General features: G+C 33.6%; 1 protein-coding gene across 1 annotated transcript; it reads left to right on the top strand.

Moving 5' to 3' along the window:
* The first annotated feature begins 5,421 nt into the window (after window positions 1-5,421).
* LOC128156516 (sodium/glucose cotransporter 5-like) lies at window positions 5,422-11,563 on the top strand. The gene is made up of 15 exons (XM_052818685.1): window positions 5,422-5,566; window positions 6,573-6,644; window positions 6,754-6,858; window positions 7,098-7,157; window positions 7,287-7,391; window positions 7,558-7,663; window positions 7,830-7,910; window positions 8,047-8,252; window positions 8,353-8,488; window positions 8,578-8,685; window positions 9,018-9,168; window positions 9,398-9,566; window positions 9,667-9,882; window positions 10,737-10,848; window positions 11,060-11,563. The coding sequence occupies exons 1-15, from the start codon at window positions 5,483-5,485 to the stop codon at window positions 11,299-11,301; spliced, it is 1,953 nt and encodes a 650-aa protein (XP_052674645.1). The 5' UTR covers window positions 5,422-5,482; the 3' UTR covers window positions 11,302-11,563.
* The last annotated feature ends 3,677 nt before the right edge of the window (window positions 11,564-15,240 follow it).

Raw genomic sequence — 15,240 nt, 5'->3', positions numbered from 1 at the left:
TATATATATATATATATATATATATATATATAAACACAAAAATATGTCCAATGCACAAACAACTTTTATCTATAGCGCTTTCGCCCTACCGGGCTCTTCAGTAGATTTAAAAAACAAGGTAAACAAGAACAATATGACGTCAATCTCCTGACGTTAGGTAGGCAACGTTATACAAACAAACTGTTGAAGACGTGATTATGACGTCAAAACATAGTGACGTCAAAACATTGTGACGTCAAAACATTATACAATGCATTAAAAGAGTCAAAACAATTTTAATGATAAAAGTCCAGTGTCTCTTGTACATAATTATATACATGTATATATATGCAGATGTTAAAAATACAAAATATTAAGAATTTAACTTGGGTTTAAACAGTTTAACAAAATGATTTTCTTTAGCTTTACGCAATTGTTCATTGTTTTCTTTCACTTTATAAAAAGGGAAAATATAAAACATTCCCTTTCCGCATATATCGAAATGGCCGCTGCATGGTGTGTTCCTCACAGATGGGTCTCTAATCTGCTGCATGTGGACGCGCACTCTATCTGCTAGTTTGGTTCCAGTTTGTCCTATATAGTTGTGGTGACACATTTTGTTAAACTTCATTGATAAATGAAATAAATATTATTTTAATGAGATTAGAAACAAGTACGATTTACATATTAATAATGAATTTCCTCTGTCATATCACGTTATGAATATTAAGCTATATTTTCACATGGCAATTACAGAAAATTAGATCATACATTCTTCGTATATGAAACTTCTATTTCAAAGGACACCAGTCTTAAATTATATACATTTATTAGATTCCATTAGCTTTCCAATAATTTCAAGAAAAAATATCAAAAATTATCAGGGATGAAACTATTAGCATATGTTCCTTTAAATATAAAATCATAAAATAGTCATAGTATAGGAAAGACTTCAATACATGACATTTGAACATTCTGTATTTTGAAATTCTATATATTAAATATTACCTATATACACAAATTTAATTACAGTATATTGTTTAAGACAAATAAAATAACCTCTCATTTGGATAATAAATTCAACTCCTAAGATCTTCTCCTTTATCATAAAGTATTAAAAAATGCTCATTTTTATGCATCCTGAACTTATAAAAATATGAAAGAAGCAGTTGAATATATGGAGCGGGACGCATCAACCAAACAACTTTTACAAGTTTTCAATCTTTTAAAGCATCATGTGCATTGTAATTTAGAACCATTTTAAAAAGGCCTTGGACTTTCAGTAGGACGTAACTATTTATTTCTTGGGTCAAAACAAGTTGAAAATGATGCCGACTTCAAGTGAAATATACACCGATTGTGTAGTTTTAGCTCAGAAGACAGACAAATCTTGTTGATTTCAAAGAGCAATGGCTGAGTGGCGAGCTATAAAATAGACAGGCCTACGTCACATTGCTGTTTGACAAAACTACCCAAAGTCCAAGCTCTTGTTAAAATGGTTCGAAATTACAATGCACATTAATGAAAGATTATTCTTTAAAAGTTCACTTTTGAAGCATATTGCAACTTAAATCAAAGGTTTTGAACTGTAACCTCTTATCTATGTCGCGATTGTATAGTGGTCTTTGAGTCAGATAGAATGAAAACACATCTGAACGCTTTGACTGGTTTATCTAGACTGATTTGAACATAAACATATTATTTTAACGTTACCATGACGTCATACTATGATGACGTCATAATAGCAATGTCTCACAACGTCACATGCACCTTGACGTCGTATAAGATATTTACCAACATAATCCGGGCCGCAAAATGTACAAAATCACAATTTACAAAAATTAAAGTTCATGATAGGTTCGCGTTGTGTTTTGAAAAATGTTAACTTGAAAGTCTCTCACTTCTCTTCAACTCTGACTTTGATTTTCATAGCTTGGGAAAGTCATTGTGCTCTTGAAACCAATTTTCCAATCTTGAATTCGTTGAATGTAGTTCCTGTTCTCTTGTGGTAATGCCTCTGATGAATATTGTTTTCTCCTAATGCTCTATAGAAGTTGTATTTCTCCAAGTTGTTGTGGGTATATGGATCCAATTTCCATAGCTGTGTCATCAACGATGGGTTTTGTTTCATGATCTCCTCTAAAGCAGTAACATTCTTTCCCATCTCCAGATTGATCACTCGAAGTTCTAGCTCATCAAGGTAGTGTCTCAAGTCTGCTGTATCTTTGCTTGCCATTTCCTGTGATGTGGTGAAGGTCTCACTGCATGGTTCCACGTTGGATTGAATTTTCTGCGTTTGTGCTTGAAGCTGGTTGTTCAGATCTTCTAGACTCTTCATCTTCTGTTCTAAATCTGAATTTTCTCTCTGGATTTTCTGGATTTTTTGACTCTTGAAAGAAGACTTTCTTCTAAGTCTGAAGTTCTCTCTCCTTAACTGCAAAATCTCTGATTTAAGCTTGTCCACCATATCTTCTTGTTCTTGGTCTTCCTTCTCTTTATTATTGACTGTGTTGAAAGCTGACTTTTTCTGTTTGTTTGTTCTTGACTGAGCAGTTTCTCTCTTCTGTAGTTTGGTATTCAGTTTGTTTGTCTCCTTGGATGTGGGTACTTTCTCTTCCTCTTTACATCGATCTCCATTTAGCTGTTTTGAGTAATGTAGTTTGATTGACTGCTCTAGTTGATGTGACTTTTTCTCCTTTGTCCTCTCTAAATTTGTGACTGAGCTCTTAGATGATGGCTTCAGGAATTGCGACTTGTAACATATGCTGGTGTGGTGAGTCTTCTTACAAATCCTGCATTTGAAACGTGACTGACAATTATTTACTTTGTGTTTCCCTAAACAATTGAAGCATACTCTTCTTTCTTTTATGATGGATATTCTCACTTCGCAATCTTGAATAATATGGCAAGTTGTTGGTGAATGTTTACCATTGCAGAATAAACATAGCTTCACAATATTTTGTGGCTTGTTAATCTTTTTATGACTTGACCCAACTCCAAAGTTAGCTGCTGGAATGAATTCCTGGCTTGATCTTAGATTGCTAGCTTGTCCAGCATCTTGAATGCATGGCTCTACCTTTATGGCTCTCCTTAGTGACTGTAAATCCCAGATATCATCATCATCTTCTTTTTTGTCCATGGTGTTATGAATCTTGGGTTTTCCTATTTTGTCTTGTGACGTGTCATTGGATTGAGCAAACTCTTGTGCATTTACATTTAAATTGATCGATGTAGATTGATGAACATTCTCTAAAGTCTTGGTAGATGAAGCGCTCTTTGTCAACTCTGCTAATTTTAGTCTTAAATGCAACATGTACTCAACTGAATATCTGTTTTCTATTTGGATCTCTTCTTCACTCGATAATTCTTGTAGGATCTGGCTGTTGATTTTCTCTAACGTGTCTTGTTTCTCCTCCAGTAGCGCTATTATAGTTTCTGTATCCTCTGAATTGTTTTCCTCTGAAATGGATTCTTCCAATTTTCTCAAAAGTCTTGTTACAGCACTTCTTTGTCCTGAACGAACTGCTCTAAGTTTAGAAGTCATCTCTCCGTCCTGGTCACGGCACCAAAATGTCGCGATTGTATAGTGGTCTTTGAGTCAGATAGAATGAAAACACATCTGAACGCTTTGACTGGTTTATCTAGACTGATTTGAACATAAACATATCATTTTAACGTTACCATGACGTCATACTATGATGACGTCATAATAGCAATGTCTCACAACGTCACATGCACCTTGACGTCGTATAAGATATTTACCAACAATCTACAAACCCTGCAACTCTCTTGGAAAATTCATCTTTTTCCCCACAGGATTTTCCAAGAGAGTTGCAGGGTTTCAGAATTTTAAAATAATTGGCATTTGAATATTTCTGACGGCTAAAACTTTGGGAACGAATCTAGTATGGAATCAACAACGGAAGTGAGTTCAATGGCATTGATTTTAACTTTTTACGAAACACTTTTCCTGATAAAAATGTTACTAGTATTCCATTGAGTTTACTCGCTCTGGGTATAAGAGCACCTTTTTCGTAGATTTGCCGAGACAGAAATGCACCAGTTGTATTGATATGTTTTAGGTTTCATTTTCGTTCAAGTATCAATGGAAATATTTTAAGAAATGCTGGATTTAATAATTGATCGTGCTCAATTTGATGTCTTATTTTGCTTTAATTTCAGTATGCAACTGCATCATTGTAAGCATTGGCATTCAAATTTAGGCGAATAAAAGGAGAATTTTCACATCAAACCAAACAAATGTACATTGAATATCCTATCAAAAACCTATCAATCCGCATGAAACAAGATGCGATCTCGTTGCGAGCAACCTGTTGGTCTTCGGTCCGTTTTCAAATCGATGAGGTACAATCCTGAAGAAATAGAAACTTTAAAATTTTAAACACATTTTGTTCATATCTGGGAAAGAACTTCAAGGGACAAACCCTTTGTCTTCGTTTAGAGGTCGTTTAACCTAATTTTTAAAGATAGCATATAGATAAGAACACTAATCTGAGTATATTTCATATAACTTTTCATAATAATTCTTCTCTTCAAAATATAAACTTTGGTGATAAAACTGCATTCCATAATCGGGCCAGTTGAAAAGCAAACACAATTATTCCTTGGACCCCGCCCTCTCCCCCGGAAAAAATTCTGGATCCGCGCATACACATAATTATAACTAGACCAAACCAAGTTTGAATGATACGGTGTTATCAGGACAAGAATAGATGAATTGTTGACTTGTTGTCTGTCAGTGAGTGTTCAATGGGACATACGTTTATTACCAGCGTTTAAAGGAAAATTAATATATTCTTTCGGACTTACAGGGGCATGGTTACGATTTTGGTCAAATTTTATTTTTCTGTTTTTATTATTTGCAATGCTTTAGGAGTGCATTTCTAATGATCAAATGAAATTTGGATGCCAGTTGTTGAGTTTTAAGCAAGATACAGGGCTCACAATTCTTAGATCGTCATGTAAACAAGGCTCGTGCCCTGTTTTTGTTTACATAGGTTCAATATACCAGTAAAGAATTTTTTTAAAGCTGGTTTGTCTATCTTATTATTCATTTTAAGAAAAAATATACAGTTCCTAACGATTAATACATTCATTTAGGTTTAAAACTGAAAATTTTCACTTCACCATTCGAAATGTAAACAATCGCTTTGTTTACATAGAGAAGAATTGTAATTCTGTAACTCGCTTATAACTCATCAAATGACACTCAAATTTTGGTTGCCTATTAACAATGCTTTACTGAAGCATTGTAAACATTAAAATCGAAAAAATAATTGTTAACCAAAATCGTGACCATGCCCCTTTAACTGATATCTTGCATAATATAATTAATGACGAATTTGTCTTTAAATCTTTAAATCATTCATTATAAAGGGACCTTTATCTAAGTTATAGAAATGTTTATCATAAAATGTTCAATTTTAAAGTACATGTATATCCATTTAAAATAAATATATATCATCCAGATAAACGCGACGCAATGGTGGAAAGAGGTTTAGACCATTGGTCGGATATACTGGTAGTGGTTATCTACTTTGTCGCCGTATTGGCTGTTGGATTATGGGTAAGTCAATTCTATATAATATATGTATATTATACTTACCTTTTTAATGAAAGAAATACAAATTTAAGCTTGAAACTGTGTGATGTGTAAAATGTTGAAGTGCATGTAATATATAAAAAGAGATTAAAGGGGCATGGTCACGATTTTGGTCAAAGATTATTTCTTCGATTTTAATAATTACAATGCTTCAGTAAGGCATTTTTAATAGGCAACCAAAATTTGAGTGTCATTTGATGACTCATTAGCGAGTTACAGAGCTTACAATTCTTCGCTATGTAAACAAAGCGTTTGTTTATATTTTGAATGTTGAAGTGAAAATTTCAGTTTTAGACCTAAAATGAATGTGTTAATCGTTAGGAACTGTTTATTTATGCTTATAATGAATAATAAGATAGACAAACCAGCTTTAAAAAGATTTTTTACTGGTATATATAACCTATGTAAACAAAAACATGGCACGAGCCTTGTTTACATGACGAAGAATTGTAAGCCCTGTATCTTGCTTAAAACTCAACGACTGGGACCCAAATTTCATTTGATCACTAGAAATGCATTCCTAAAGCATTGCAAATAATAAAAACAGAAAAACAAAATTTGACCAAAATCGTGACCATGCCCCTTTAAAGAAAAATTACATTTTTCAGAGTATTTTTCCATGAAAACATAAAAGATGTGTTCTTCTTTTTATCACTCTGTTATTGACAGATAACATTCAACCAAATCAAATGACTATACTGTAATCGTATTACATTTGGATGCATATTCCATATAGCGGTTTAGCAGTAAGGGGCGTCCGCTTAATCAAGTAAAGCGCAAAACAGCGCGTACCTGAAATATAATTTTCAGTTATGCATAATTTTGGTAAAATGTTAATTAAGAAATGTCGTTTTAAGGCTTATGACGGCCGTAAATCGATAGTTACAATGTAGTAATTTTATGCAGTGATGCTATATGTTTATTCTCTTTCAAAACTGTACAGTTATTTCTTAAACAACATTTTCTGTAGGCATTTTGGCGACACGCTCGAGGGACAGTGACCAGTTACTTTTTGGCGGGGCGAAGGATGACTTGGTTTCCGGTAAATTTTCTAAAATCCAAGATAACAATAAACATTAGTTATTTTAATCAAACGAATGGATCGGTAACCTTTGAATCAACATGAACAAGCTTTTAAATTTTGTACACAGATTGGAGCTTCTATATACTCCAGTAACATAGGGACCGAACATTTCATTGGACTAGCAGGATCAGGGGCTGCCGCGGGAATAGCCATGATTTCCTACGAATGGACGGTATGATCATTTTGTGTTTGAGGTTTTTATTTTAATGAAACCACCAACATTTCTATTAACATTATATTTCTATGGGTTTTTTAAACATACCTATATAATAACACAATAAAGATAGTTGTCTAAGTGTAAAGGGAAGATTCAACTAGTTATTTTGCTAGTGTTTATCAACGATATATTCATACATTATATAGTGTCCTGACTGCAAAAATGAGCTGTTGTTATGATTTTTTGTCATTAAGGGTCTTCCACTTATTGCTTTAGCTGCCTGGCTGTTCCTTCCCGTATATATCTCTGCAAAGGTGATGCAATGTTTGCAATGGGATTGAAGCAATTCATGGTTTTTTTTCAAAATTCAATATTCAATTTCTTAAAAAATAATTGTCACTATATCGTAGAAATCCAGACACTTTAACACAAATCTTCCTTAGGTGTACACTCTACCAGAATATCTTGGAAAGAGGTTTGGTGGCCAAAGGATCCGAATCTACATGAGTTTGTTGTCTCTTCTGCTCTACATCGTCACAAAACTAGCGGTACTGAAAACCAATAAAAAAAGTCAAGAGAAACGATGAAATAATGAAAAATGTTTGGTGGACTTCAATATATATTTTATCAAAAGCACAATAGATTCTTTGACAATTGTAGTACTCTATAAAGTCAATAATAATTTATTTTGTGATCCTTGTTTTATACATACAGGTCAGTATTTTTTCCGGAGCGTTGTTCATACAGTTATCTCTGGGATGGAATAACTACGTCGCTATAGCCTCCCTTCTGCTAATCACAGGCATCTACACTGTCCTTGGTAAACGATATGGCCATACTAGTCACTAGTGTATAATTTACCATGAAAGTACAAAGGATAGTACTGATCATTATCCTAATCATTAAAAAGAAAACAAAATGGCTTTACATATGATTGTAAAACTAGAAAATAATTTTTAAAAGGTGCTGTATGCCGTTCTTTACAGGAGGATTGACGGCCGTTATATATACTGACGCATTCCAAACCATTATCCTGACCCTGGGCTCCTTTGCTGTAGTTGGAGTCAGTAAGCATCTAGACTAATACATGTAATGTTAATCACGGTTAACTACACTGAAACCATTTATCATTATCTGCAATGATATTTTTAAATATCTTTATCACTTCAATAGGTATTAAAATTTTCAAACTATGCCTATAAGGCTTTCACAGGATAGGTGGATATGGAGAATTTCAACAGAAATACATGCAATCTATTCCTGCTATTCGAGACGACAACACGTCGTGTGGATTGCCTCGTGATGACGCTTTCCATATTTTTCGTGACCCCGTGAACTCAGATAACCCGTGGCCTGGACTTCTTCTTCAGTCAAGCATTGGCTGCTTATGGTACTGGTGCTGTGATCAGGTGATTACCGCGAAATTTAAAATCCTGCTTCAAATTTGTGTGCCTGATTTTATAATGTTCAGATGTATACCCAATTTAATTAATTACGTGTTTTCTCCAGGTAATAATTCAGCGATCCCTTGCTGCCAAGAACCTCTCCCATGCTAAAGGTGGAGCTATCCTGGCTGGCTATCTGAAGATGCTGCCATTAGTGATGATGATATTCCCAGGAATGATCAGCAGGGCTCTCTATCCAGGTTCAAACTGAATTTTAACTGATCTGTCCAGCCCCGTACAATTTAATTTAGGATTTTCCTGTACATGTATTTTTGGTCTTTTTTCAAAGATGAAGTAGGATGTGCCGATCCAGTGGAATGTCAGAAAATCTGCGATAACCCCGTGGGATGCTCCAACATAGCTTACCCTAAACTCGTACTGGAACTCCTTCCATACGGTTTGTCCAAGTAACTTCATATGTTTTGTACTGCACCTTTATTGTATATTATTGTTTATTTCAGAAAAACTACTACTATTGCATTTATTTCTTTTCAGTAGACTAAGAGTGATGTATTCTCTAAAGACACAGTAAACAATGTATACCAAATTAAAAAAGAAATGTTCAAATGATTTTGTCAATGAAAAGTTAAATCTGTTTTGGAATATGTGCATATAACTAAATGAATAACAATCAGTAGAATTTATTTTATGTTAATGAAAGTACACGTTTTGCTTGTAATCTTAAGAAGGAATAACAAGTTAAAAATTGTTTACGTCTTCCTCCTGCAGGTGTCCGCGGTCTTTTAATGGCCGTCATGTTGTCGGCCAACATGAGTTCCCTCACCTCTATATTTAACAGCGCCAGCACAATCTTCACCATGGACCTCTGGAGGCGAATGCGCCCCACAGCTAGAGAAAAAGAACTTTTGATTGTCGGCAGGTCTGTTATCGTGTGATTGTCATTTTTAAACAACTTCTTGCATGATAGTAGCAACTAAAAGGTTGATCTAAGAACTCATACAGGTACATGTACTTGTCTCTCTTCCAGCAAAAATCACAGTAAAAATGAATGGACAGTTGTGGTGTTGTTTTATATTCTTGTGACAGTGTTTTAATTATGTTGAAAAAGCCTTGCCACACTGTATACCGGGTATTCTGATTTGCTACAGGATATTTATCGTGGCTCTCTGCGTGGTCAGCATTCTCTGGATCCCGTTGTTACGGTCTTCGCAAGGGGGACAACTGTTTGCCTACATCAATGCAGTTCAAAGTTACCTAGGCACGCCAATTGGAGCCCTTTTCCTACTGGCAATAACTTGGAAACGTATGTCAGAACAGGTACCTTAATCTATAATAATCTAGAAGTTTTCAAGTAGGCTAGTTTCCCTATGATGACTAGTGTAGATACCTATGTTACTTCGAACTTGATTTTCTACAGGGAGCGTTTTGGGGTATAGTTATCGGACACATGTGTGGTGTAATACGGCTGGTCCTGGACCTGGCTTACCCTGCACCTGAGTGCGGACACGAGGACACACGACCGTCCATTCTGGTCAATCTCCACTATACCTACTTCGGAGCTCTGATGATTGTCATCACGTCCCTCGCTATCGTCATCATCAGCCTCCTGACCAAACCCCCAACAGAGGAAATGGTCAGTGTCTGTACACAATCACATCTCTGTTAACGTTCAGGTAGTAGGACCTACCTGTGAAGTACGTTTAAAATCAATTTTTAAAACAAACCAGTTCATAAAGGTTTACCGGTAGATTTAAAAAAAAATTCTAATGATAAAAATATACTATGAAAAGAAACACACACATTCCAAATATTTGGACATATATAATTGATTTCTGTGGGTGTATATTTAGAATTTGAAGATATTGCATTTGTATGCAGTTTTTCAAAATATCTAACTTTCTCATTTTTACGTTATTATTTGTTCTATTTTGATTACTAGTATTCTGGTAAGTTTTGATTTTTAATAATTCAATGATGAGGTTTACAAGATCTTAAACTGGTATGTTTTGATGATTAACAGCTCAATTATATCAGTATTAGTATTACATTACGGATTTAAAAAAAAAAGACATAAGAAGTTTACCTTTCCAAATGGCTTTCTTAACATACACAATGTATAACATTTGACAAGGTATAATTAGATATTGTACATTCTAGAGTCGAACATCCCCTGAATTGTCGTTGTCATCTAAAATGTGTTGAAAAACTTTAATTTATACAAATTTAAACATTGATCTGTTCATGAAATGAACAGACAGAAATATTTCATTCTAAAGAAAAAACGCAAAAGCAATTCAGAAGAATAACTGGTATATGTTGGTTAAAGATGGATCATTTGTAGGTTACCCGAATAAGGGTTAAATCTCTCTTCAAAAGTATCTTAAACATTGCAAGTTGTCATAACTGTGAAACAATATTTAACTTACAATACCGGTAAGAATTTGTGTTGCGTTGGAATTTCATTTGAACTGCATATTATTGCTATAGATTGGAAACCTAGTATGGCAAAACCGGGTAACGATAAACAGCGACGTTGAAGAGATTGAAGAAGAAATGGTTATTTGTGTGAACATTAAAAACACTTCAGAGACAACGAAGGGTAAGATGCCTTTATTTAAAAATATGAAAACAATCGACGTGGCTTTTTGTATCTTCTTAAACACGGTGTCTTGATCGTGCTGTCTCTTTCGTTTATTTCTTTTTATTTGATCACCTCACACTTTTAAACAAGATCTTGTCCGCCCTTCATTATTTCAACTCGAAGTTTTCATTTAACACAGAAATATAGGACATATGTGTACATTTTTCAGACTTTAATGGGGATCTCTCTGAGGATTCAGACCTCTCTACAGACCGGAAGTCCATGTGGAGACATTGGGTAGGGGAAATCTGTGGAGTTTCTTCTAAAAAAGAACAGGGAGGAGACCTGGTGTTTGATGATAGGGCAACCAAAGCCTTCATGAAAGAGGACCCAAGGTGGAGCCATGTCCTGTCTGGCATATTTCTTGTCGGAATGGTCACTACGGGATTTCTTTATGGCATGTTTCATTGAATTTATTTTATATTATTTTACTAACAAACAATGCATTCTTGTCTTGATACTTGCTTGAAACGGCAAACGTTTTCTTCTTAAAACGCTTTGTTGTATTATTTACGAATTATTGTCATTTATTTTACTTTTAAAGTTAAATTTAACATCTTCTTCGTACTCTGCGTCCCATATACATGTATATGTATACAATGAAGTCCGCTGATAATTATTTTTTCTTGTTTAAAACATTTCAGCCTGATGCTGCATAATAAGTATACTTGTAGTTTAATAAACAGTTAGTATTATACACTGAATAAAAACTTTGTATCAATGATTTTATCTTAATTTTGTTTACACCTCATTGAAGGTGGTTCTAAGTTGGCACGTTACATATACAAATATTCTCTGGCACTGGGGTCTACATCTTCAAAACTAAATTAGAGCAATAATCATGTTTTGCAAAGCATTATACAATGAAATAATATAAAACAATCCAAAGTTTATTAAATATGTAAAAATGAACACCAATATATAATAAATAGACAATGCAATTTAAAAACAAGAGGCCCATGGGGCCACATCGCTCACCTGAGCAACAATGGGCGTTCAAAAGATATTGTGCCATATGGTCCATCGGTAGAATTACAAAAAATAAATATTGTAAAGTATTCGAATTTTACACTTATTTTTGCATACACGTAATCTTTGACATTGAACCTTCATGAAATACTATTTTTTACCAGAATAAGAAAATCCTACGCAATATATAAAACTAAACATTCGGTGGGGGTACACTGTTAAGTTGTTAACTTCCAATTCCCTATATTTTCGTTCTGCCCCCCCCCCCCCCACCATTTTGTAAAGCGATCAAAATATATGAGAGCATATACTAGGTACATTTTTTTCATCAACAACTTACTAGTTATTGTATTTTCAAAAAAAAAATATAATAGTTATTGTTTTTTAATTAAAAAATCCTACATGTATAGATGTGAAGAAGAAAATTGTACCTCAACGTGCTCAATTCCTCAAATTAAAAACATTCAAAAATTTTATTTGTCTTCTCCATTATAATTAAATGACTGTTATTTACTTTGCGTACAAACCAGGATAATTTTCCGCTGTGATATTTTCTTAGGAATAGCGATAATTACTTTATCCCCGCAACATAAATGTGTCAGAACTATGGAAACTGTTTTAAAGATGTCGTTTTTATTTACTCGTGTCTGAAAAACTATCAAAATTGATGTAGATTTCACATTATTTATTGTATAAAGAGGGGGCCCCAGAGGTTGGTATATACAGAATATCATTCTTTTATTTTGTATGTACAAGTATTTAACATACTCTAATTCATATAGAATTTCTAATGTTTAACCAAAATTTCAGCGTCAATCGTAGAATTATAAGCAGGATACAGAGCTCACAGTTCGCCTAGGTTTGAGTCATATTTTGTTCACAAGAGTTTATTACAATCAGTTTAAGATTTTTAACTTGGTATTTCCTATTCAGCATTTAAAATGGAAAAAAAGAATGGCCTAAGATTTTCAATTCTTTTCTTCACTTAAGACCATTTCACTGGTATTTGAGGTTCAAAATCAGTTTATACCAATGAACACAAACACAGTCAAAGGATCACATGTACAGTAGGAGTAATAATGACGAAAAAAGGTTAAGTTTACAATACAATAAGTTGTTAAAATTGGTTTCTGGAAGAACAGACTTTAAAATTTTTTTTAATAAATATTGACCAATTTTTTTACTTTTTTAATCTTTAGTTTTTAAGATCTGTGTACAAACAAAGAATTGTGAGCAAATATCTGTATCTGGCTTATAATTCGAAGCTTAACACTCAAATATGGTTAGTAAATAGAAATTGTAAACAATTAAACACAAGAAACATGCACTGTAACAAATAAAGAACACAATTTATTTTTTCGAAATGAATCATATATATACATGTATATACCTACATATTTCAATATATATTTCAGCGATATCAAACTCTATTTAAACTGAATAGACTCGAGAAAATGCCGAGCATCTCAACAAAACCTATTGCATTAATCTACCATTACGCAAAAGATAATGCCGAATTACCGATAGAATGAATTATATTTCAGTACTTTTGTGATACATCAGATTTTGCTTAATTTGCGCAGGTAAACAGTTAACTGTTTGATTTACCGAAGTCTCTGTTTGATTTGATACGTAAAAATCACGAAATACAGACGATAGGTCCCAGGTTATAAAGCATAAATAATGAAAACGATACGAAAATCAGAACAAGTTAACACCAACGTCATACCTGTGAAAACTGTCAACGCATTGAAATATTTAGCCTCAATTTACTTCACAAAATCGGCACAAATATATTTTGCATGTTTCAAAAATTTCCCTTCATACGCGAACTGTTGCATAGCAAGCAAATTCATCATAGTCAGATCGACCCTTTTTCGTATAATGTCATGGCTGCTTTAAACAAAGAACCTCGTTTTAGAAGACTAGTATGTAATACGAGTCTTGGTAAAATGGGTATGCAAACCCGGGCCATGGCAAAATAAAAGCCGGGGCAGATCGGCAATCGTCAATTCCAAATATGCATTATTTGCAGCAATATTTACAGCGAATACAAATATACTGGTCCATCAAATATCCTGAAATTTTAATGAGATTGGCAGATTAATACCTGCCAATCTTTTGTTTTGCTCAGGCCAAGTCTTGCATACCCATTTTACCGGATGCCGAGCCCGAAGCTATTAAACTGATTGAAACACGCCTTTCCTTTATTATTATTTTCGTAATAACTCAGATTTGAAACAGAATTAGCACTTAATTTTTGCAATTTATATTTTCCTTCCCATAAGGATAATTTATGCTAAACTACGTTGAATTGGACTCGGTAGTTCATGAGAATAAGATTTTTAAAAATGCACCCCCCTTTTTCTACAGTTTCAAGGTTTTCTCCGCTTTGAATACAGATCAGATTTTTATTTCTGCAAGTTATATTCGCCCTCCCATAAGGATGCTTTGTGCCAAATTTGGTTGAAATTGGATAAGCGGTTTTAGAGAAGAAGCTTTCAGCTCAGGTGAGCTAATGAAAGTCAATGATTTCGAGTGAGTGTTTGGATTAATAAATCGCTATCTGTTTTAGACACGTGCATGCACGGCCACGCAATTTTACTTGAAGTTAAAAAAAAGAGTTTGAAACTTCTAAGTTTTAAGTTTAAATTTTGTCGCAAACCTGCAAACAAAAGTGTATATTTTGCAGTGTTCAAAATCTTAATTAAAATGGATACAGTAAGAGATTAAATATTAAATTAGAGATTAAAATGTCTTACTTTGGAGGAGACGCAGTTGGTTTACGTGAGGGTAAGCCTTTATCTCTTCGTTATCACCACATGTCATTCTATAAAGCTGAGTATTCTAGTAAGCAATTTGTGACACCATAAACTGAATACTGACACTGGGTATTGATTGATTCTTGTACAATTTCAGAAGAAATACATTCATACCATGGGACTTACAGAGAAATAAATGTTTAGACGACAGACTAGTCCTCAAATTCAAAGTGGTCCTAAAAAGATTTAACTTGCTTTCTGAACCTTTCCGAAAAATATTTTTACTTGCTGGATGATTTCAATACATAAAAGATGGCCACTTATCAGAAAATATTTTATTAAAGTAATGTCTTTTTCTTGTAGTTGTTTGTATGACATCTTTTTAAAAAAAAAAGACTAAAAAATGCATGCCTAAGGTGGCTATTTTACGACTAGATTCGTTACAATATGCATAATACCGCCTTTTTTATTAAATATTTTTCAGTGAATGTTTAATTCAAACGAGTTTAATTTTCTGAAAATTTAAATCAAATGATAATTGTAACTGATAAAAAGGATACTTTAAGGGGAAAAAATATGTTCTAATATTTGACCATATTTTGCTAATTTTATGGTCAAC

The sequence above is a fragment of the Crassostrea angulata genome, chromosome 7 (assembly GCF_025612915.1).
Source record: "Crassostrea angulata isolate pt1a10 chromosome 7, ASM2561291v2, whole genome shotgun sequence".
Lineage (NCBI taxonomy): Eukaryota > Metazoa > Mollusca > Bivalvia > Ostreida > Ostreidae > Magallana > Magallana angulata.
Note: the sequence above shows the minus strand (reverse complement) of the source record. Positions and strands in the feature narration are given on the sequence as shown.

Excerpts from the sequence above, each read along its gene's own strand:
- LOC128156516 (XM_052818685.1), top strand. The coding sequence starts at position 5,483 with ATGGTGGAAAGAGGTTTAGACCATTGGTCGGATATACTGGTAGTGGTT. Across the intron at positions 8,253-8,352 it reads GGTACTGGTGCTGTGATCAG|GTAATAATTCAGCGATCCCT; the intron begins GTGATTACCGCG and ends TGTTTTCTCCAG. Across the intron at positions 9,567-9,666 it reads GGAAACGTATGTCAGAACAG|GGAGCGTTTTGGGGTATAGT; the intron begins GTACCTTAATCT and ends GATTTTCTACAG.